A 22,897-nucleotide genomic window follows, 5' to 3' on the forward strand; every position below is an offset into this window, starting at 1 on the left:
GCACAGGGAAGCGGCAGCACCTCCTTGTCTTGTGCGTGTTGAGCTTTTGTGATAAGAACTCGCAATTCCCTTTCACTTGCTGGGGTGTTTTATGGCAGTTGAGGATCCTGTTGTACTCTTCTGTAAGAGAGTTTTCCTTTGCAGTTTCCTATCCTTGCTGTTTCTTGCCGGGGAGGTGTGGACACCTCACAGATCAGATCCCTAACTTCTGGGCGGGCTGGGCAGCTGCTCACGCAGCAGATTCCTATGGCAGCTTCTTCGTCCCCGCGGTATTTGCTGCAAAGCAACTATTTTTCAGGGATGGCAAAGCAACCTTCAGCAGCAGATTTTTCTACCTATCTGGCTCTTTATGCTAGAAAAAACATAAGAAGGGCTGGTATCCATAGACTACTGGGGCAACTGAGACTAAATAGCTTGTGCAGGAGAAGCTATAATGTACCCAGAGCAGCCTGCAATGGAGAACAGCTTCTGGAAGAAAACCCTCAACACAGCCAGGAAAAGAGTTTGCACTGCATGTTCCATTTTTATTTTCACAGATATATTTATATATATAATATATATTATGTCATTTTAAAACAGAATATTTGTGAAAGAAATGTTTATTCATATAAAAGCAAGGCCCCGCGTTCCGCACAGCCCCTTTGCCCGTGGTTCAAAGATGAGCTGCCCTGCAGGCAGAGCTCGCTCCCATCTCCTGCTGCTACTGGGACAACCTGCGGTCTCCTTCCCCCCCGGGAAGAAACGGTGTTTCCCGGTCACTTCCCCCAGAGTCAGTGCGTGTTTTACGGCTCCATCACACACCCCGTCCCTCCCTGCAGTGCTGGGGGAGACCTGGGGGGCTGGGGAAGCAGCGGTGCCAACACCGTGCGCTTTGGTGCTGTGAAAAAGGCAAGGAAGAGCCGGGATTACTAGTGATAGTGTGGCTTCAAGTATACGTGTAAACCCCATCCCGCAGAGCTTCCCAGGACGCTGCCACCAGCCCCGGCCGTGGGGACGCTGGTCTCTCTGGGGCAGCGCTGGCCCCGCAGCACCAAGGGTTTGGCTCCGAACGGGGGTCAGACCTCCCTTCCAACCCAAGTGGTTCAGCGAACAACCCTCTGCCTGTGAACAGCCGTGGCAGAGCCTTCTCCTCAGCTTCTGCCTTTGTTCTCCCATCGAGAGCTCCCCACCCATCTCCCTGCAGGGGAAGAGGCTGAAGCCCTGGGCACAGTCACCCCCAGTAGCACCAGCGGCTGGGAAGGGGACAGCAGCTATTCAGTGCATCGATGGGCCTGTCTGAGACAGGAAATTATACAATATGTGACTGGGCTGATGGCTAAACAAAGTTTACACTGCTTAAAAATATCATAGTTGATCAGGGCTTTATCCCTGCAGAGTAGACTGCCTGATTCAGCCTACGAGGGAATGTCGGGGTTGTTCTAAGTTTTATCTGGAGCTCTTGCTTATATAGCAGAGACTCCAAAATGGCACAGCCAGCCAGAGCAACAGCGAAGGTGCTCGGGGTGGCCGGTGGCAGCGCGGCCAGAGCTGCCCGGGCCCTGGGTGGGTTGGAGGTAGATCCCGCTGCGGTTCCACGAGCCCGCAGAGCACCAGCTGCTGGGGCCAGCCCGCCCCGTCCCCTCTGCTGCCACCCGGTCCAGCCCCTGTCCCGCCGTCCTGCGCCGCAGGGCTGGGGACATCCGGTGACGGGACACAGAACTGCACGCCGGCCGCCACCCGCAGTCCCGCTTCAGCCTGTTCTTTCACCCCGTGAGCAGCGTGGGAAGGCGACGGGAGGTGGGCGCAGAGGGAGACAACGCACCGACACCCTGAGACAACCCCCTGCAGATCCCCTGAGAAAACGGTCAAATGGAAACTTTGCTACAGCACCTATTTTAAAAGTTCCGTGTCCTGGTACCACAGGCTTTATCAGCTGCCATAAAGCTGAAAAACGTTCTTTATTTAAAGCCTGCTGGCCTTACAGCTGAATTTGGTTTGCAAGCTGAAACACCCATGGCTTTTGGGACAAGCACAAGTTCTCTCCAAGCTTAGAGTTGTAGGAGGGTGTCAGTGCCGTAGTGAATAAACGCTGCTGTACTGTTCTCTTTCCAAGGTCCTCTGAAAAAGTCCTGCTGGAGACACAACCGCACCAGACACCAGCTGAGAGGACGGTGGTGTGTCAAGAATGGGGGCGATCAAGAGAAAAGGAAAAAGACAATTAATTCATTTTCATCGTGGCAAAAAGGCTCCATCTGGTGGTGTTTCAGCCAGAAGAAGGTAAGTTGTGGGGATGGGAAACTGCAGATGACACTGAGCTGGTGAGACTGGTTCACACCAGAGAAGAGTCTCGAGATCGCGAGGAAATCTCCAGATCTGCTCAGGACAGGTGAAGAGGTGGCACGATGGCGAGTGAAGTTGCATGTGGGTGAATGCAAAGAAATACCCTTGCAAGGGGAGAAAGGAGCTCGTGGGCTCTGAGCTGCTCGGGGTCAGCGCAGCCGCAAAGCCCGAGCACGGACAATGCCCGCAGGGCCGTGCTGCTCAGCACGCACCAAGCGAATAAAGCAACCAAAACAGATATAGAAGAGGAATATTACAGCGAATATTTTAATGCCTTTCTATTAAGCGCAGTCCAGGGCACTCCACTAGAGAAATGGATACGCAGAAACAGTTGGGGTCAAAATGATGAGCACAGAAAGACCCTGATACGGAGACAGGATGAAAGGTTTGCCATTCTGATGTTAAAAGAGGCAGGAATGTGTTGGCATAAGTGTTACAGAATTCTGGCAGGTCCTGCTAAGGTGCTGCAGGGAGGATTGAGCTGTCCTGTCCTGTGTTGGACAGGGTGGGTGGTCACAAGCTTAAACTGCAGCAAGGGATAGAAACTGAGGGGAAAAAGGTCTTATCTGAAGGTAGAGATTAATGTAGGAAGGCAACACTGGAGTGTTTTCAAGCCAGGTTAGCCAGCTGTGTCAGGAATGTGGTTGTCACGGTGGGGCAGGGGGCAGCTCCCCGGTCCCTGTCCCCGGGGGCTCTGGTGGTGGCCACTGCAGCAGGTGACAGGAAAGCTCAGCCTGCTCAGGGCTCCCCTTGTCCCAGGCTCCAGCCCAGAGGGCCCCGTGCATCAGGAGAGGAGCACGGACATGGCACCGCTGCTCCGCGCCCTCCCGCGACGTCCCTCTGCTCCCTCCCGACCTGCTCTGGGGGTGCTGGTGCTGGAGCAGGTTTGGCTCAGACAGGGCCAGTCACAGTTTCAAGCCTTACAGAGTCACTTGGAGTAAAAAGAGCAGAGCAAAGCCACGTGTCATGCTGAGATGATCCCCCTGTTTCGCAAAACTCAGAAAGATTTGGGAGAGTGGAGCCTGCTTCCCTCCCTCCCCTAAAAATCACGCTCAGGCATTAGTCATGAACGGAACAAGATCAAGTCACTCCCAAAGACGCTGTGCCCAGAGGGGCTGGGCTCTGCTGTCTGGGAAGCCGTGAAATACTGCAGCCCTGGGCTCATCCAGGGCTCTCCGGCACCGTCCTGCCGCGGCACGGGCCTGCAGCCGCGGTACCCAAAGGGACACCAGCTGGTCACGCAGGGAGGGCGGGCAGGCTGTGCCGCCCGGCACCCGCAGCTCCGGTAGTGTCTGCGGAACCTGCCGGTGCTCCCCGGGCTGGCGGCACACGGGCCCCGGGCTGGGGCAGGGAAATCCCGCCTGCCAGCGCCACCAGCGCCGGTCAGAGGACAGGGAGCCAGAGTGTTTCTTTAAAAAGGGGCAGGGATGCTTGTTAAAAGGAAAGAGGAGGCTCAAGTACATGGGCTCAGGAGCAGAGGAAGGTGAAAGCAAAGCCCCGCACGGGCTAACGCTCACGTAGAGACATTGATTGCAGCAACCAAGGCTGCGATCCCTCGTCAAATGCAGGCAGGGGCTGGGCTAGAGCCATCTGCAACGGGGGGACTCTGCACCTGCCCCACGGCGCGGACAAGACCCACACGCTCACACACACACACCCCGGCATCATCACAGCATGTTTGCGACTCCAGAGGAGCCTGTTCCGCCTCGCCGCTGCGTGCCAGGAGCGGCACGGTGATGCGCCGTCCTCAGCGAGGCGTAAAACAGACAACAAATTTGAACGTTCCCCCCCGGCCCCCCCACTGCTTCTCTCCATAGCCCCTGGTGGTGTCCGCATAGGTGCCAGAGACCCTGGGCCCTGCGGCGGGAGGGTCACCGGTCCAAGCTGCTCTCTCTCAGAGGTCCCTTGAATCCTCCCTGTCTTGGGAGACGTCAATGCAGAGATTTGAGAGCGAGCTTGGCCGGGCCCCCCCGGGCTCTGCCCCCACCACAGTCAGGGCCTGAAGAAGCGTCGTACCACTACGTTCCCCACCACGACCAGGGCCAACACCACCAGCATGTACGTCACGTAAACATTGTCCAGATTGAGTGCAGCCACCTAACGAGAAACAGAGAATAACCAGAGTGTGTTAGAGCTGCCTGGGCCAGGCTGCTGCACCCGGGTGAGCCCAGCCGCCGCGGCAGTGCCCCCATCCCCAAGCCCCCCGACACCCGCAGGCTCACCCATCCTCCCTGCTGGGCGATCCATTGCGCGATGCGGTTCTGCAGCATGAAGTCCGCGATGTAGCGGGCGATGCGGCAGAGGAAGCCCGGGATGCCCTGCTGGTAGACGTGGATGGCCATGCGGTAGCCAAAGCCCAGCAGTGTAACCACCCGGCCCCAGTTGATGCCACTCTCGAACAAGCTGGAACGAAGGCGATGGTCTGGTTAAATCAGCGCTCCCTGGCCTCTGCAGCCCAGGGCAGGGCTGGGGATGCTGCTCTGCTCCTTGAGCTGCATCCCAGCCACACGGAATTTTGTGCCTAAATGACGTGTGGCCACCAACAACCACAGGTGTGTTCAGAACAGAACAAACACGGCTTGGGTCACAGCCGCTGTTTGCCTCAGCCAGCTGGGTCAGGGATGTCCTGGGGAAAAGGAATTTCCAAATCCCGTTTGCGCAGCTACAGGCTCCGAATGGCTGGAGGTGAAGCTTTGGGGTGGCTGTTGCTGACCTGCCACCACCCTGCCTGTCCCCCAGCTCTCCACCCAAACGCAGGGCACATCAGCTGCCTGCCGGTCCCATGCTTTCATGGGCAAGGCTGTTAGACAAGTTAAGCTGGACCTGGCGGTGGCTTAAGGCGTCGGGCTGGAGGCTGCAGCAAGCTCAGGAGCTGCTACACGTGCAGCCAGGAGCGGAAACTACTGCCCGAAGCATCCCTTGCTAGTGCCCGGAGGTAAGGGCTTTAAATACATCTATGGTCAAAGCGTGTCAGAACAGGATTTTCCCTTTTCCTGCACAGACAAACCCCTCCAAAACCAAACCCTGATCTGATCTTGCCTTAGACTGACACTGCCAAGGGCTGGGAGCCTGCAAAATGTGCCTGGTCGATGCCCACTGCTCCCACCCAGGTTTTGGTTGCCGTGGGCACAAACTGCATTGCTGTGGGCACATTCGGCACTGATCTATCTAGACTAGTTTTTGAAGGTGTTCTTCCTGGTTTCCAGCAAGGTAAGCAAGAAGGAAAAAAAGGAAAACAAAACAAAACATTGAAAAGAGTAGACTCAGGCCCCGTGTTTTAAACTTGAGTCCTGTTTCTGGGCACAGGTCTGGGCAGGCAAAGGGAACCGTCTTCTCTGCAGAGTCCTGGCTTGGAGCTGCCACCGTGTGGGTCCCAGAGGGAGGTTAGAGCCCGGGAGGGAACAACAGTGACACAGGAGCACAAAGAGAGGGACAGAGGTTAATTTACCTGCTTGCGGTGCGTTCACCGCCTCAGGCTGGCAAAGCGGTGAGAAGAGCAGCGTGGCTTCCCAAGGACAGGGGAGCAGGAAAAGGACAGAAGAGAGGCAGTTAGACACGAACACCGAGCGGGGTGCACGGGGACGGGGAGCACAGGGGCTCCAGCTTCTCGCCTGGCTCTGTCCAGGGGGACAAGGGCTTAACCCAGCGCCCTGGCCGTGTCTGACCGCTCGCTCCCCGGTGTGCGGCAGCCCTGCCCGCAGCCGCGCCTCACCTGGACGCGATCCTGGTGAAGTACTCGTAGGCGTTGTCCTTGGTGGGCTGCAGGGACTTGAGCATCTCACGGAACTCCGCATCGTACCGCCGGTTGATGTCGTCCCCGATGATGGCCAGGCGCATCCCCACCTGCCTCCCGGTGCTGCCCAGGGGAAAGCGGCATTTCGGATGGGTCCGCCTTCCCAGTAAGACCGGTAAGCCGGGCCCAGGGGGTGTGTAATGGAGCCTGGCTTGGGATGGGGTTGAGGGACGTGTGTGTGGTTGGTGTCAGTTTTACCTGTCCGGCTCCTGCTCGACCTCCGTGATCTCTGGGTCCACGGGCACTTCTGCCCCTCTCTCCTGTACCTCCTGCTGGTAGCGGTACAGGGCGTAGCTCCGGAACACGAGCTCCGTCTCCTCCGCCACCTGGTTTTCTGAGAGACGAGGAAGAAAAGTCAAGGGGAGAAGCTTGTCTCCCTGTCTCCCCAAGCTAGAGAGAGAACATTCCCTCATTTTCAGCCTAAATTTGTGCAGGTTTGTATGAACACTGGCCTTTAGCAATAAAACAAAAAGAATCCAACATAAATTAATTCCCAGAAAACTAATTTGAAGGCAGTCTTTGTTCTCTGGGGCACAAGCCCACCTGTTGAATCCATGCTCGGCAGGAGGGAGCTGCCGGACCGTCCCAGCACAAAGCAGCTGTGCAAGCGCTGGCGCCCGGCAGCTCTCCCACCTCCCGTGAGGGCTCAGCACAAACCAGGTCAGGGACCCCAGACCCAGCCCAAGGCTCCGTCTAGCGCCGCCCGTCCACCCTCCACGAACAATCTTGTTTTCCAGTGTCACCAACACTCGTGCCTCGCATGGCAGCAGCAATGACGTGGTGAGCGAAAGCTAAAGGGGTCATTTTAGTGTAATTCCGTGCCGATTCAATCACACACCACCGGCCTGGCACACATCCACCAGCTCGGCAGCAGCGCCAGGGCAGGGTTTGCAACTTCTGCACGGGCTGCTGCAGGAACAGAAAGGAGAAGAGCTTTTGTATAACTCATAAACCGTAACCCAGACCGGTGACTCCCTGTCCCACGCTTGCAAGCAGATAAACAGGCAGCTGATCGGTTTGAACCGAGTGCCTGCTCCAGCACACCCCTGCCATGGTGCAGGAGCAGCCACCCGAGTCCCTGCTGTGCTGACAAACACCCGTGGAAGCGACAGGCCCGTTGTGCAGCGAGGGGCGGCTGGAGGTGAGCTGGGGCCGGGTTGGTGTCCCAGCTCTGTCCCCTGAAGCTGTGACCAGCTGGGCTTGGCACGCCGGGTGTTCGGGGTTCAGCCGGGAATGTGCCCGTGCAGCAATGTCACCCGGCCCCGGCAGCATGGGAAAACCCAGCCGGCTCCGCGTGAGCAGGAAATGAGTCAGAAACAACCAGTGCCAACAAGCGTGTGCCCACCTGCAAACGGCCGGAGACCCGCACGCGCGTCCCCTGTCCCCGCACCGCGCAGGGAAGGGTCTGGAGGGAGCGGGCAGCCCTGGCGAGCGGCTCAGGCCCGTACGTGTCGTGGTGAGCAACACCTTATCGCACGCGTTCCACTGCTCCTGGGGCTGTGCCCAGGCTGACACGGGACGGCCGTGATTAGAGCTGGGTTTGCCCTGGCTGGAGGAGCAATCTGGGCTGGAGCACCCAGTCCCAAACAGCCGCCAGCCCGGCCACGTCACCTGCAGGGCTTGGGGAGCTGACCCGAAGGGCCCAGTAACACAGTTCTTCCCCGTTTCTAAGATACAGAATTTGTAGGGGACAGAAATGGTGCGGACAGATCAGAGGCTCCTTTGGCAGGGTATCACCATTCAGGGTGGAAATTCATAGACGTTAACCAAGGCGCAAAGCCCAGGGAAATGAGCTGCTTGGGGTGACCGTCAGCAGCGTGGGGCCATGCAGACCCGTGGCTCTAGTGACAGCCCTGCAAGACGTGCTGGTGACACGCAGCAGATCAGCACGTCCGCACCAGCAACGCTGCACAGCGGCAGTGCAGCTCCTGCCGCCAGCCCAGCTCCGACCCCTGCCCAGCACCCAGCGCCCCCACCCGCCAGACTGGCCCCGCAGCTCTCCGGCCACTGGAAACCCCATTTGCCATGCCGGGATGCTGCTGCACCAGCAACGTCCCAGGGCTGGGACGTGGGGACCTGGCCCGGCTGACAGGGCTGTCCTGGCACCGCTCCATCCAACCCTGTACCCAAAACAAGCCCCACCGCTCAGCTCCGGGTTTTTCCAGCGGGTCACATCCACGCGGCCCATGCGCGGCTCCAGGGACACGGGCCCAGCCCTGGGGGCTGCGGGGACAAGAGGGGACGTGTTGTGCGGAGACTCCGCTTACACAGCGTTCAGCTGGGGTGAACAGAGGTGCGGGGAAAGGCCAAGCCCTGCTCACCGTGTTTTCAGGGGATTGTTTTTTGTTTTGCAGGAGCAGGTTTATTTGGTGGCAAACAAATCCCACCTTCCCTGGAGCCAGAAAATGAAACTGACTGACTCAGAGTTTCAGTGAGGCAGAACAGAAGAGGAAATAAGCGCACCAAAAAAAATCCCTGGTTTTAATTACCCCAGCCGCTATTTTTGGAAACACAAGGACAGGCAATCACACACCTTTTATCTCTCAGGAGTTAACCGACAGCACCCACCAGGGCTGTCTGTGGGTCTCTCCCATTCTAAAGAAGATGATCTGGATCAAGATTTGCCTTTGGACTCCCAGCACCTGCAGCGGGAGGAGCAGAGTGGCTTGGAGCTCCTCCGGGGGACCATTGGGGCCGCGTTAGGGGCTCAGGAGCCCCCAGACCCCAGGGACGGACCCACTTTGCTCTGCATCCAGAGCAGACTCCCCAACGGCCTCGTCCCTGGACCCACATCGCAGACAACACCGGCCAGAGCCCGGCCGGTCTCAAACGTGCACCATCTGCATTTCGGTGCAAGGTCCTTTGTTTCTCACCATTCCCGTTTCCCAGACAGCAGCTGCGCTACGGTAAAAACTGGCAGGTGTCACCAAAGTTATCCATCAGACCTCATTACAGATAAATTAAATAGCCCTGCTATAGACTGTAATAATGACACATGCAACCTGGCAGCATCTCTTTTGAGCTCAGGACACGGGCAGTAACTGCACCGAGAGGCGCATCTGTTTGCACAGAGGGAGATTTCCAGCCTGGGAACAGCAACTGGCTGCGAAGGGAGCAGACAGCCCTGGGGAGCCAAGATCCACAGCCCTGGGGAGCCAAGATCCACAGCCCTGGGGAGCCAAGATCCACAGCCCTGGGGAGCCAAGATCTGTCTCTGGAGACTCCTGCCTCGAGGGGAGGCTCAGCTCCCCCCACGGCAGCTGCAATTCAAGCGTGGGATGAGTGGCATTTGCCATAACAGACTTGGGTTGGCTTCCACCAGGTGGTCTTGCAGATGAAGACGCAGAGACGTGCACAGGTGCGTGACTAATGTCCCCAAGCAACTATTTACCAGTTCATGACTTGCTTCACATGGAATGTCAAGTCCAAAGTGAAGACAAACAACTAAGGACCAAACCTCACACCTCTGTAGGTATGTTACGTGAGTATTAAACACACGCAGACTGATAAGCAAGAGAACCGCTGCCAAGCTGACCCGGCAAACTGCATCAGGGTGGCTGGGCTTCGCGTGCCCAGCCCCGATGCCGCGCGCAGCCTTGCGGGGCTTCCAGAGCCCCGGCCGTCTCCCCGGCTGCACTAAGGGGATATAACAAAGCAGCTCAGCATCGCGCTCTGGGTCCCAGCTCGTGTGGTCCACGCAGGAGCTCAGGGCCCGATCCTCCCGCTGGTTTTCACATCAGCGTCTCATTGGCCTCAACAGGAACTCTGCATATGTAAACAACTGCTCTGATTTATTTTCATACTTTGTAGACTTTGGTAAGGGAAGGACAGGGTATTTTTTTCTCTCAGTGTATCGTGCAGGACGTAGCATGAATGGTACTCTGACAGGGAGAGGAGTCCCGGCAATACCAGAGTATAAATAACACTATCAGGCCAATAAACCAGCTCTGAGCTGGATCTGCGCTTGAACACATAAACAGTTAGGTAGAGCTGCTAATCTCCGCTATTGACAGAGCTGCAGTGACTCAGCCTTATTTACAAGTCCACCTGCAAAACAGGTTAAGAAGTCACCCGTGTTTCACGCGTTCTGTGCAGCGGCATTGTGTCATTTCGGGATGAAGCGGGCGCTGAGCTTTTTCCTGGGCTCCTTTCGGCCCCATTCCCAGTTTCACCCATTAGTGTGAAACACAATTACACAGTCTGCTGGGCTCGGCACACACGAGAAACAGATGGAACCGCTTCTGCATGTTGGTGAGCCATAATTTTTGATTGCTGCTAGGCCAAGGCACATTGCAGAGCTGAACCCACCCAGCGGCCGGTGCAGCAAGACAGAAACAACGGCTGGAGACCAGGCGCTGCTCAGCAAGGTGCATTTTTCTGTGTGATTTAACCCCCTCTGTCCGCAGCACGCCCTCCCCTGCCCGCGCTCCCAGCCCGCAGCTGCCTGCACCCCGTTCTCCCTGTGCCCCCCCAGCCCCGCTGCTGCCACCGCGCTGCCCCAGCGCCAAGCATCTCCCGACAGCATCCAACACGTGCTCTTCCCATTCAGTCCAGCATAGCTTTATGGAGCTGATTTGTTACCCCAGCCTTGCTGGTATGAAAGAAAACCTCCATCTTTATGAAGAAATACAGCAGGGGGAAAAAAAAAGTAAAGAATGGATTGAAAATGCTTCCTTCTGCGGAGGTCCCAGCAAGCTCTTACCTGAGTTGAGCTCTTGCGACAGCCGGCGTCCATCGCTTCCCCGGCGTCCGGGGGCCCTCGCTGGGTCCCCGTTGTTCCCTGAGGCCATTGCAGAGCGATGCTTGGGACTATCAGCTTCACCTGGAGCGAGGAGACACAGTCAGTGCCCAGGTGAGGAGCAGCCAGCGGGGACCGGGAGCCCCTTGGTCCCTCCCGGCTCCCAGGCCAGCCTTGGGAACCCCTTGTGCTGAGCCAAGGGCTCGAAGGAGCGATGCTGCTGGTTTTTATGTGCCAGCCGCCTGGCTCCTCCCCTCCTGATCTGCGTTCCCTGGTTCCTGACCTCAGGTCCCTTGGCTAGATTGCTCATCGCTTCCTGACCCTTCTCAGGGAGATGGCTCCAAGGTGGAGAGATGACTAACTCTTGCTGGAAAGCGCCAGCAGGACTGCACCGGCTCTGCTCAGCCAGAAACCAGCAGCACCTGCAGTGGCTTCAAGCTGGGACTAAAGCAAAAATCACAGCACCAACCTCTGGGCTGCAGCTGGAGAACACGCCTGGGGGCTGAGCCATGGGGCTGAGCCGAGCCGTGGGGCTGAGCTGTGGGGCTGAGCCGAGCCGTGGGGCTGAGCTGTGGGGCTGAGCTGAGCCATGGGGCTGAGCTGTGGGGCTCCGCTGCTGCCCGACCCGCAGCCCCCACGGCTCAAAGAGCCACCAGCCCACGCCACGCGGAGCTGCAGCCACAGGGCTGATTTCTCCAGACAAGAACCTGCGTCTTGTTTCCCACAACAAGAGACGAGGTCTGTGCTTTCCCAAATCCAGAGGCTCTAATTCCCTCTGTTCTTTATGCCTTCTGAGCTCCTCTTATTCTAAGAAAATTTAATGAGGCAAACGCACAGCTCGTACTGCCTCTGAACTTCCCAGTTTGCTCCTGAACAAACCCAGCCCTGTGGTTTAGGGCTCGTTGCAGCTCCCCTCCCTCCCCACTGCTCACACTGACCTCACCCCCTGGATTTTGCAGAGAGGGAAGCGAAGCCCCACAGCTCCTGAGGGTTAGAAATGCCTGCAGCTCCTGGGCTGCCACTGGCATGCCGGGGCATGTTCCCCGGCCAGACCCCGCAGGGCTAAACTGGGCTTTCTGATTTGCACCAGGTCTGAATTAATGAAGACACACTAACAACCAGAAGTTTAAATTGGGTCCTGGGCAAAAAATTTAAAAAGCGCTGGTTATGGATAAACAAGCACCCATGTCAAGAGTAGAAGTGCAACACATGGTCCAAGCTTATCACTTCATACTGAAGACTATTGGGAAGGAAAAATAAATGTAGACTATAAAGGTAATATAAAGTACAGCCTGCAGTCAAGGTGGGGATGGGGGGGTGGAAATCCAAAGCTTATCAAGCCTGGCTTGGGAAGCCACGGTGTGTTTGCAGAGCTGCGTTCAGGGACGCCGAGCTGTGCTGCCACAGATGGAGATGCTATTTTCTCCTCTGCACCGCCGAGGACAGGACTTCCCTTTTCCTCCCCAACCTCAAACAACCCCATCCAAGGAAGAGCTGAAAGCGCCATGAGGACCAGCGGCTGGGACAGAGGTGGGGCTGGGAGGGGAGCTGGCTCCTGCCATAACCCCACCAACTCGTGCGGCGATGGTAAAGCTTCAGGCTGGCCAAGATCTGGGTCACAGCAGCACCCGGATTCCTCCTCGCCCACCCACCCGTGTAAAGTATCTGTACAATACCACACCAATGGCCACAGAATGATGTTTGCAAATAGGTTTGTCGGTGCAGCCGGCTGTGTTTCACCTCTCAGAGCTCAGCCATGAGTAACAGGGAGTTTGCGACGCAGACGGGACTGCCCGGCAGGAGGGACGGCTGGCGAGCGCGGGAGCCGGTGCCCAGAGGCAGCTGACTCACGGGATTTTTCCCGCTCGCCGTTGGCCAAGCCCTTCGGAAGAGGCTGCGCCTTTGGCCCGCATCTCAGAGGAACTTTCATTTTCGGTTTCCTTCTCAATATAGCTTCTTGCAGCGCTTTTTTCTCTTGCAACACGGGACACCGCGGCCCTTCTGCACACGCGCACATCTCCGTCCCCATCACCATGCTGCCGCTGCGCAGGCTCCCCGGGCAGGACCCCAAACTGCCCCCCGCAAACCAGGAATGCCCACACAGCTCAGGGCCAGCCTCCCTGGGGTCAGGGTGCCCCGGGCCTTCCTCCCCATGGCCCAGAGCACTGCTGCCCACACTTCTGCTTCCCAGCCCAATGCCCCTTCGATTTGCCCTGTTCCCCCTTTGTTACGAAAATATCATAAGGGAGGGAGCAGGGAGGGATGTGGAGGATGTGACACCCATCTAGTCACACGAGCTGCAGGAAACAAAGCCTCTCCAAGACTTGAGAGCGGGCTGAGGAGAGGCTTTGGGGGAAGCTGCAGGTTACTGGGCACAGTGTCTAATTCTCAGCAGTTGCTAAAATATTCAGCTCCAACCTGACTTTTTACTCTTGTTGGAGGTTGCAAAGAGTTAAAAAAAGCAGTAGGTGGCACCTAGAATGTCGATTTAGCAACATTTCCAAGATGGTATAGGACTCTTATCTTTATTAATGAGCACGTGCCATGCAAAGAATCAGCCTTCCTGGAAACTGCCAGGTTTCCCTAATAAAAGAATCAGACCTTTGCCTCAACTGTTTCTAATTTCACCCTCATCTCCTTTGCTTAAAGGCCTCTCACACAAGCACTGTGTGCTCTCATGATATGCTCACCAGTTCCCCTCCAGAGGAAGGTGGTGGGACTGGCCCAGACAGGGAGGCAGGTTTGTGAACTGCAGGCAGGGTGAGGCTCTGCAGGAGCAGTCATAATCCCTATGGACAAGCCTGGCCATGGGGCTCTGAACCGGCCCCTCGACATGTCACAAAGATCCTGTTCCCGGAAATGCGCGGAGCATCCTCTGGGGCCTGCGTTTCACAGCTCTGGGCCTGCGTATGGGAGTGATTCCGTGCTGCTGTGTGCAGGGCAGCTCTCCAGGACAGAGATCCCCAGGACCCCGCACCCTGTGCCCATCCCTGCACGGACAGCGCAGGACCAGCCCCGATGCTCCCGGCCTGGACCAGAACACAGGTGAGTCTGCTCAGTTTGGGCAGCAGGTCCTGCTGGCCCAGCAGATGTTGTGCCAGGGTCCCCCCAACCCCCTGCACCCGTGTCCCCAAGGTCCTTAGTGCCGCTGGGCAGGAAGCGGCAAAGCCGCGTGTGCTGTGTCTGAGGTCACAGCCCAGAGCGGGGTGAGACGGATGTCACCCCGTCCTCTGCAGGACACGACTCTTCCCAACGGTCCTGTCCACCCTGAACCGCTCAGGCCCCTACACCGAGCATGGGGATGCCAGGGGGGCTGTCATCTCTGCAGCCTTGCAAGGGACAAAGAATTATTCAGGAAACATTATGAAAGGAGGCGATACTCCCTCTTTGGGGCAACGGTCAGCCCGGAGCGAGACCTTTCAGCCCTGGCCCAGCTATCGCGCACCCCGAGCGCTGCTCGCTGAGGTACCACCGTGTACTTTACCCTTGTTCAGCAGGCGGTGCCGGAGGAGGCCCGGCGGCCCTGCGCCCCCCTTCCGCTTTGCCGGGTCCCCCCGGCGCCCCCCGGGACCCCTCGGGCTCCCGGTGCATCCCTACCCGCCCCTGCCCCGCTCACGGCAGCGCCGGCACCGCTCGGCCGGGCCCGCTGAATGAAGAAATCAAGATAACCCATCCCGGGGGAGGCTGGGGGGTGTCCGCCCGCTACTCACCGCGTCCCGGCGCGGAGCAGGCGGGCCGGGGGTGCCGGGAGTCACCGCATCCCGGCGGAGAGCCGCTCCATCCCCATCCTCCGCTCCTTCCTGGCGCCTCCCGCAGCGCCCGGCGCGGGGGAAGGAAGCGAGCAGGGCGGGAGGAGGAGGGAAAAGAAGACGAAAGAAAAAAAAGATAGAAACCCAACCCCAGACCATAGATGCAGCCGCGGAGCCGGGCGGGCTCAGCTCCCTCTAGAGGCGCCTTCCTGGCCGGAGCGTGGGAACCGGCGGCGAGCGGCTCCGGCAGCGCCGAGCGCCGGGGAACGGGGCTGGGGGGCAGCGGCGGCACCGCCCGGGGACTGGGGTTGGGGTTGAGGGGCAGCGGGGGCACCGCCCGGCTGCGGGCACTCGGGTTGCGCGGGGCCGGGGCTGCTCTGCCGAGCCTGGCGCTGCGGGGCTGGCACACCCCGGCCTGCACCCTGCTCGCCTTTGAGTCTTCGGCTTCTCTGTGGATTCTCCAGTGACTTTTCTGACCTTTCGGTTAAGGCCGTGGTACCTCAGTGCGGTCGGTTTGCATTCTGTTGGGTTCCCCGGCAGGTAGGGCCGGGAGCCCTGTTGAAGTCATTACTGGAGCATTTCTGGCTTCCAGTAGGAAAATTCTGTGTTGATCCACCAGAAGAAGAGTGGCTGGCGGCACAGGTGGTTCATGCCAAGTGACTGGGGAAACGTGAAATCCATTAGGATTAGGAGAAATGACAGTGGCTGCAGGAAAGGTGTGATTTCTCACAGCAGCCTCCCAGTTTTGGTGGTAAATGTGGCAGTGGTGGCTCTTTGGGTCTGAATGTCCCTATCTCTGGTTTGTCCCAGTGCCCTTGCTGATCTGTGCTGGTGGTGGCTGCTCTCGTGTGCAGCCAGTGTGTGTGTGGCCCGGTTTGGAGCTGAATTCTGACCCAGCGGGATGTGCTGACTGCCACAGGATGAGTCCTGTGCTTCTCTCCACCACATTACATCAGTCTGAGCTGTTCTGGAGTCTCACCACCCTTGCAGATTTAGCATCGCTTAGTATTGCCTCATCAGGCAGCAGTGTTGGTGAGAATTTTGCAAAAGCAAATCTCATCTAAAATCCTTCTTCGTTTTGCAAACCACTTCTCATCCACCTCAATCACATTGCGCAGCTCCTCTGTGGCACGGCTGTAGAAAATCAGCCGGGAAAGTGGTACTGGGTGTGCATCAGGTATATGGTATTCATAGCTGCTTCTAAGCACGTTGAACAGCAAAAGGTGCAGAAAATAAGCTGTGCAGGAGGGTTGGGCAAGTCCTGTGTGTCCCCAGCAAGTGCCGCAAGGAGCCTGTGGGGGCTGAGCTGTGGGTGGGCAGCAGGGCTCGCTGCCGCGGGTCTGCAAACAGCTGCTGGAGAGAATGAAAGAGCAGGGAGGGACCAGGAACAGAGGAATGAGTCTGAAAGCATCAGCTCTGCTATGGGAACGGCCAGCATGGACATCAAGGAATGATGGTGGCAAGCAAGTCATTAGGAGATCATTTGATGAGTGGTTTAAATCCCACGTGTGGCTCTGGCATGGAGATCTGCTTTGCTGCTGCAGTGGCTTAGAGATACCGAGGCAATAGGGAAGAAATTCCACGGGCTCTGTGGCTGCTGATGTGAACTGTTCCCGTTGCACCAGGAGCCCCTTTGCTGGGAGACTGCCCGAGACTGTGGACCAGGGAAAACACCCATGGGAAACGTGCTTGAGTTTGGGAAACAAGTCCTTGAGTTTGCTGCTGTTTTCGTCACAAATGTATCGCGTTGCGATGGCAAATGCAGACGCTACATTTAAAAGCTGTTTGCTCCGCTGCTGCTTGCAGAAGGAGTAATTTTTTCCCTTCATCTCTTTGGCCGTGGTACTGCGCTGCTGCAGGAGTTCCTGCGTGTCTCCACGAGCCTCCCCCTTCCTCCCACCCTCCCCTGCTGCTGTGAAGATTCAGGGCCAGGCCAGAGCTGGGGTGCTGCAGGCGCAAGTTCCTGTGGGTAGGAGGGGGGTTTTGCCTTTTGGGGCTCCTGTTCCCTCAGCCCTGGGCTGTGCTGGGTCTGTGTCCCCTCCCAGCCCTGGGCTGGGCATCCTTTGTCCCCCAGATGCCACCTGGCCCCCCTCTGGCCTTGTTCCAGTGCTGCAGCTCTGGGTTCTGGGCGGTTTGGGCCTGTTCAGTTCAAGCCCAGTTTGGAGCCGTTGGGCCCCCAGCACTGGCACCTATGGATGCCCCAACGGTCACCCGCGCTCCCGGCCGTGCCCCCCTGCTCCAGCTCCTCAGGAGCCTCTTTGGGCTCCTGCGGGGGACGCGGGAGCCCCACATGGAGGGGCAGGAGCTGGGCGCTGTTGGGGACAGCAGCGGCCCGGGGGAGCTGGCGGGCCAGCAGCACCCGCACTGGGAGCCCTGGGAGGGGGAGAGCATGGAGCCGCTGCTGGGGGAGCTCAGCCTCGCCGGCTCCCTGGGGAGCAGCTCCAGCAGAAGCTGTGTGACATTGAGCACCAGTGACATGGAGATGGCAGTGGCCAGTGACGGGGGGGACAGTCCTGCCGGCAGCCCAGCCCGGCAGCGTGCAGGCCTGGCCGGTGAGGAGGGGACGGCTATGCTGGAGACTTTCAGCAGCAAAGCTCTGGAGACGTAAGCATTGAGGTGGGGGTGGCATGGAGCCAAAATTTTGGCTTGCCTCAGTGTCCCCACAGATACAGCTGCCCCGGGGGGACAGGGAGAAGCCCCCTTGGCCTCATCGGGCTTGTCAGATGCCCAGCAGCCGGGGCTCTGCAGAAGGCTGCTCGTTTGGACTTTGTAAACAGCTGCTCATTTGGATTTTATAAACCCCAATTTTCCCCTTACTTCCTTAAAACTTTGCAATGAGCCCAGTGTTTCTAGTGTGGCTGCAGGTGGCTCCCAGAACCCACAGAGCCCTGGGGCACCCTGCACCCACCTGCACCTGTCCCCGGGCAGCTCTGCACGGGCTGCGGCACCCGGCAGAACCCCGAATTAATGCCCTTTGCAGTCTTCGGCCTCCCTAGGCCACTGACAAGGGATGGAACCAGATCCAGCCGTGTCAGTGCTGCTACGAGAGGGGCAGAAATTGCAGTTCTGGTGCTGCCAGCCTTTGTCTGAACACACCGCACTGTGCTTTGCCTCCAGTGATGGGCTTCTTCAGGGTCCGGGTGCTGATGGCGAAGATGTTACCAGCAGTGCAAGCCCTGAGCTAATGTTTTCTATGGATTTTGATACTGAATGGGAGAAAGAGCAGCTCCTGAAAGGTGAGAGGACAGCTCAGAGGAAAGGGAAAATCCCCACCATCCCTGCGGACTCGGGGGCTGCCTGGGGCGGCTGGTTGGTGGGAGAAGTCCCAGGGAATGCCTGGTGGCCCCAGGGCCAGGGCAGAGAGCCCTGAGCATCACCAGGGTGGGGGAACGGGGCGCCGCTCCCAGCTGCTCGCTGGATTCAGCGCCCCCTGCACCTGGCATTTACTCCATTTGCTTTGCCATGCCAGGGGATCCAGACCTGGCACTGTACCCTCTTTCAGATGCTCCAGTGGGGATATGTTTGATTGTTGTGGAAGGACAGCATGAAGGAAGGGAGGTGACAGTGCCAGGGAGTCACTGTTTTCTTTGGACTTGTTTTAAACAGCAGATGAGGCTGCAGGCTCCCCGAAAGCAGAGCTGTCCTCATGGAACAGGCTCTTCAATGTGAACCGGCTTCGGGGGAGTTCACACAAGGTTGGTGAGAGGATATGGATCTTGGGTCTTCATCTGAGATGGGGTCAGGCTGGGGATGCTGGTAATACCCAAAGTATTTGCAGGACATCATGAGCCAGCCAGTGGGAGCTGCGGATGGAGCAGGATGGAATCTCCAATCCAGGCCACATAGGGCAGGTTTGCAGCAGAGCAGAGGCTCCAGCTGCTCGGTCAGGGCTCTGAGAGGCGCTGAACAAGACGCAGGACCTGGCGGAGCTGCGGGAATGGGCTGGGGTGGTGGACGGGCTGGTGGTTTAATAAAGCTGTTCTGCTGGAGCGCGGGGTGTGAACGGTGCCGCCTGCGGGTACAAGACAAATTCAGCCTCTTCTCTGCAGGGTGCTGCAGGGCACTAAATCAGCTCTGTGAGAAATGGGCAGTGTTTGGTTCCAGACAGCAAAGAGGGACTCTGGGGCAGCGTTTGAACAGTAGTCCTGGGGAGCTGCCTGAAGCTGTTGAAAAGTCAGCGCTTTTAAAAATAGATCTCCTTTCTATGATATGACATAGCCAAGCTACAAATCCTGCCACTGCCTGGCAAAATATGGGAGACAAGTCAACAGAGTGTGGGATCCTGGGGACCAGATGGCTGCTGGGGCTCGGTGCTGCTCCCTCGGTGACCCTGGGCCAACCTTTTCCCCTCCTCGCCTCGGTTTCTGTGCCCAGAGACACCCCATTGATTGTGTGCAGCGCTCTGGCATCTCTGGGCGAGGGGACAAAGAGGTAGAATTTGGGTTTATTTTCAAAATCAGCTACTGGAATTACTGTTACATCAGAATCAAACTGTTGTCAGAGTTGACAAAATGACTGTGCTTTTTTTAAGTTATTTTCTTCTGGTGCAGTACGGCGCCCCAGGGAGGCTGATGGAGCCGGAAAGCAAGGAGCAGCCTCTCTCGGATGCAGCAAACCCCAGCGCTGCCGCCCTGGGCGAGAGGTGAGCTCCTCCTGCCCGGGGGGAGCGGGACCCCCAGACCCGCTGCGGGAACCTGCCGGGGACACCGTGTCCCGGCAGCAGCAGGTGGCACTGTGCGACTGCCAACGAGCGGGACAGCGGGCGGACCGGCGGCAGGGCCACCCTGCTGGAGCTGCGGGGAGCTGGGGACAGCGGGGACGGGGCGGGGGCTGTACCGGGGTTTCTGCGCGGGTCACAGAGGGTTTGCATCAAAAATAGGGACGTTGTTTAGAGGTGAACTTAGTATTGGGTTCATGGTTGGACTTGATGCTCTTCAAAGTCTTTTCCAACCCAAACGATTCTTGCCCGGGGCACAAGGTCGGAGCTGAGATGCCCCGGGTCCCCACAGAGCAGCCGCCGTGCCCAGACCACGCGGAGGGTGTCACAGCTGGGCCGGCTGGGCTCTGCGTGAAGAGAGAACCACGTTCGGGGTTATTTCAATTTTCTGTAGCAGTCGGTGCCTGTGCCTGACATGTTTCTTCCTCTCGCTGAGGTTTTCTGAAGACGGAGCAAGAGAAACCCACTGGCTGCCTTGGGAGAAGCTGGGAATGGTGGGGAGCAGGCGGAGCAGGAACCCCTGGAGAAGGCTGAGGTCAGTTGAAAGAGACAAACACCATCAGTGCACTGACATGGGACATCTCTCCCGGCACCAGCAGTTTCCCAGCCCGGCTCTGCCAAGGCAGATCCACAGCCAGTTGTCCCTGTCGGTGGGAGATGCGGGCAGCCCAACGCCAGCACGCTCCCCCCGAAGGCAGGGACAGCCCCGCGGAGAGGAAAAAGCCATTTCCTCCGCTCCGCACAGGAAAGGCTCGTCTGGGCGGTGGGAAGGGGGTGCTGGGGGCTGACCCCCCGCAGCATCCCGTCCTCTCCCTCGTGCAAAGCCCAGATGTCTTGTCTTGAGTAGCTGCAACAATGGGGTCAGAAACTCCAAAACACCATTGGAAAACAGAGCACGGAGGTGGTTTCTTTGTCTCCCGCTGTATGGGCCAGGAGTTTTATTGGGTTGTTTGCTCACTTCATTTTTTTTCTTCTGCGCTCAGCTCTCTGCAGTCACCTCGCTCTGCAGCGTGTGGGCAGGCGCACGGCGTTCAGGAAAGCACCCGGGTTTAACGGGGGTGTTCTCTCTCTGAACCCATCTGCCAGCAGCCCCAGGCTGCAGGGCTGATCCGGCATGGTTGCTCCTTTCAGTATCCGAGAGGGTGTCTGCAAACAGCAGCTGATGCACTAGCACGGTGTTCACAGGCAGATGAAGGCAGGGATGTGCCCAGTGAGGCTCCCGGAGCTGCAGTTGGGGGGAACTGCTGGTGTCCGGCTGCTCCGGGGCTGCAGGGGTGCAGGCAGTGGCTGCTGGAGCAGCCTGGATTGTGCTCATGGTTGCACCGGGCTGGCGTGGGGCTGGTGTGGGGCTGGCTCGGCTGCTCCCAGCCCTGAGCTCCATCCTTCTCTCCCTGCCAGGTCCAGCTCCCTGGAGCAGTGGGGAGCAGCCCCTGAGGGATCCCCCCGCAGCCCCCCTGGATCAGCGCCTCCTCTCCGCTCCCCACGCTGGCCTCAGCCAGGCTCAGGCCTGGCCCGAAGAGCTCCTCAGCTCCATCTTCTTCCTCTTCATTCTCCTACGTGCCCCTTTGAACACACCATGTTTCCCTTTTTGCTTTCTCCTTTCCTGTTCCTGGGGAAGGACCCGTGGGTCTCCCGCCCCTGCCTGGCACAGCCTGCCTTTGGTTTGCATTTTATTTTATTTTTTAGATTAAGAACTTAGTGTGAATAAATTGTTCTCACTTCTCCCTCTGATTGTTCACTTTCCCTTATTAAACAGGTCTGTGTTGAATTACTTATTCTCCTTTCCCAGCCTGTTCACCCTCCAGCTTTTTCTTGTTCTCCCCATCAGTTATTCTCTGTGGCTTTTAAGGTTTTTATTTATTAGCTTCAGGGTAAGAGGAGACAGGTCTCTGCCTCTGTTCCCACACAGCAAATGGTGCGGTGAGATGAGTTTGGCTGGTGATGATCTTTATCCCCTGGGTGGACACGTGTCCCCCTGCCCCTTCATTCCCCCTGGGTGTGTGGGAGGAGATGCCCCGTCCCGCATCCTCATCCCATCCCGTGCTGCTCGGCAGCTCCGGGCACTCAAACCCCTGACCTCAGCTGCGGTTCCCAGCCCCCGCGGCTCATCTGCGGCCGGAGGAGCTGCTGGCACCCGGCTCCTGCTAATTTGGGAATTGTATGCCAGGAAGCGCCCGCCCAGTGACCTGCCCGGCACAAAGCCCGCGGTGCACGCACCAGCACCCAGCGCCACTCGCCAAGTTCCTGAGCCGGACCCAGCGCAGGAGGCTGGGCTGCAAACCTGAAACTGTGGCTGTGGGAGAGCTGGACTCCCTGATCATCTCTGGGGTGATTACTCTGGAGCCTAACAATGGCCAATTAACCACAGCCATCATTATTTTCTTGCTAGATTGGTTTAGCAGACCTGCCCTGGCAATAGACTCTTCCCGTGTTGCTTTCCTGGGTACCAAAACTCTCTGTCCTTGACACATCCTTAGGAGCCTTGAGCTCCAAATAGACTTGACTTCTATGTAAAACCGTCTGAGATTTCCCGAAGAAAGGTGCTATATAAAATACAGGTATTTATTATTAGCAATCTGCTTCTACCAGGTCATATGTCAAACACCAGCACAAGGCCGGGAGGTGTTGGGAGGAAGGGTTTGCCGTGGCTGACTCACTTCGCTGCAGCGTGGTTCAGGGTTACGTGTGCCTCTTTGGGAAGCAGCTGGGGTTGGCTGCTAAATTAGGTCTGGCAGAAGCAGCGAGTCATTTCCACAGCATCCGAGCATCCCTGGTCAGCGTGGTCCTTGTCCCTGCACTGTTGCCACTGCGGAGGTGGGAAGTGGAGCTGCCTACGCTGAGCTGTCCTTGGCAATGCTGGAAATTAGCTTGGTGAGATTTGCTGTTTTACCCTCCGAGGGCAGAGTCGCGCCTGTTGCCTCAACAAGAAGCTGCACGTTCACGTGGTGCTCCACATCCTGCTTGCTGTATTATAAGCGCGTTGTTTACAAACACTAATGTGGGGCCAGAGCAAGCCGGGCTGCTCACAAACCCTGTGAGATGGAAAAGCCTCTGCAGAGCTGCGTGTCCTCTCCTGCGCCGATGGGAGCTGACGGTGCAGCTCTGGAGTCACCGGGCTGCTGCAGGGATGGATGTGCCGGTGGGACCGCTCCAGCGCGGGAGGCTCAATCCAGCATCCTGCATCGCCCTGCGCTTCGGTGCAACCTTGTCCTGAGACGCAGGGTCTCGCTCTGCTCGTTCTGCAGCCCCAGCAGCACCGCGAGGCCCCAGCATGGGCTCCTCTGTGCAGGATGCTGCACCAGCTCCGAGTGGAATAGGCGGCCAGTGTCTGAAATCATCTCCAGTCTGAGATTTCCTGGCCTCACAAAGCTGTTGTAAAGTTGCATTACAAATGTGAGCCACTCAGATATTACAATGATACGAGCCAACATAATAGAATATTTTAAATGAAATATTAATCTGGATCCTCAGCCTGTGGAAGGGATAGAGCTCTGCTGGCTTCTGTGGACTCACACTAATTTATTTTTTATTACGACCCATTTGTATTACGATGGCGGTTGGGAGGTTGTAGGAGATCGCCT

The 22,897-nt window shown here is 57.8% G+C and overlaps 2 protein-coding genes across 9 annotated transcripts; one reads left to right on the top strand and one right to left on the bottom strand.

The window, feature by feature from the left end:
- Positions 1-498: 498 nt before the first annotated feature.
- BAK1 (BCL2 antagonist/killer 1) lies at positions 499-14,709 on the bottom strand. Its single transcript, XM_065039089.1, has 6 exons — positions 14,561-14,709; positions 10,815-10,934; positions 6,311-6,446; positions 6,032-6,175; positions 4,542-4,722; positions 499-4,416 (listed from the first exon to the last, which is right to left on the bottom strand). The coding sequence occupies exons 2-6, from the start codon at positions 10,900-10,902 to the stop codon at positions 4,312-4,314; spliced, it is 654 nt and encodes a 217-aa protein (XP_064895161.1). The 5' UTR covers positions 10,903-10,934; positions 14,561-14,709; the 3' UTR covers positions 499-4,311.
- Positions 13,538-21,208, top strand: LOC110355492 (uncharacterized). Of its 8 annotated transcripts, none has more exons than XM_065039084.1 (6): positions 13,538-13,895; positions 17,717-17,835; positions 18,206-18,294; positions 19,150-19,241; positions 19,753-19,851; positions 20,715-21,084. In XM_065039084.1, exons 1-6 carry the CDS (start codon positions 13,642-13,644, stop codon positions 21,013-21,015), a joined length of 954 nt encoding a protein of 317 aa, XP_064895156.1. In that variant the 5' UTR covers positions 13,538-13,641; the 3' UTR covers positions 21,016-21,084. The 8 variants fall into 8 exon arrangements, 6 of the variants coding, with proteins under 6 accessions (XP_064895156.1, XP_064895157.1, XP_064895155.1 ...); XM_065039085.1 differs by having other exon boundaries at positions 18,209-18,294; XR_002408210.2 differs by lacking the exon at positions 13,538-13,895 and adding an exon at positions 14,837-17,203 and having other exon boundaries at positions 19,131-19,241; positions 20,715-21,208.
- Positions 21,209-22,897: the final 1,689 nt, after the last annotated feature.

Source organism: Columba livia, chromosome 22, assembly GCF_036013475.1.
Source record: "Columba livia isolate bColLiv1 breed racing homer chromosome 22, bColLiv1.pat.W.v2, whole genome shotgun sequence".
Lineage (NCBI taxonomy): Eukaryota > Metazoa > Chordata > Aves > Columbiformes > Columbidae > Columba > Columba livia.

Bases quoted from the DNA above. Each gene is read 5' to 3' on its own strand.
- BAK1 (XM_065039089.1), bottom strand. From the start codon at position 10,902: ATGGCCTCAGGGAACAACGGGGACCCAGCGAGGGCCCCCGGACGCCGG. The intron at 6,447-10,814 runs GTAAGAGCTTGC...CTCGTCTCTCAG, and splicing joins GTCGCAAGAGCTCAACTCAG to AAAACCAGGTGGCGGAGGAG. The intron at 4,723-6,031 runs GTGAGGCGCGGC...CCTTCGTTCCAG, and splicing joins TTCACCAGGATCGCGTCCAG to CTTGTTCGAGAGTGGCATCA.
- LOC110355492 (XM_065039082.1), top strand. From the start codon at position 16,674: ATGCCACCTGGCCCCCCTCTGGCCTTGTTCCAGTGCTGCAGCTCTGGG. The intron at 17,204-17,716 runs GTAAGCATTGAG...CTTTGCCTCCAG, and splicing joins AGCAGCAAAGCTCTGGAGAC to TGATGGGCTTCTTCAGGGTC. The intron at 17,836-18,205 runs GTGAGAGGACAG...TGTTTTAAACAG, and splicing joins GAAAGAGCAGCTCCTGAAAG to CAGATGAGGCTGCAGGCTCC.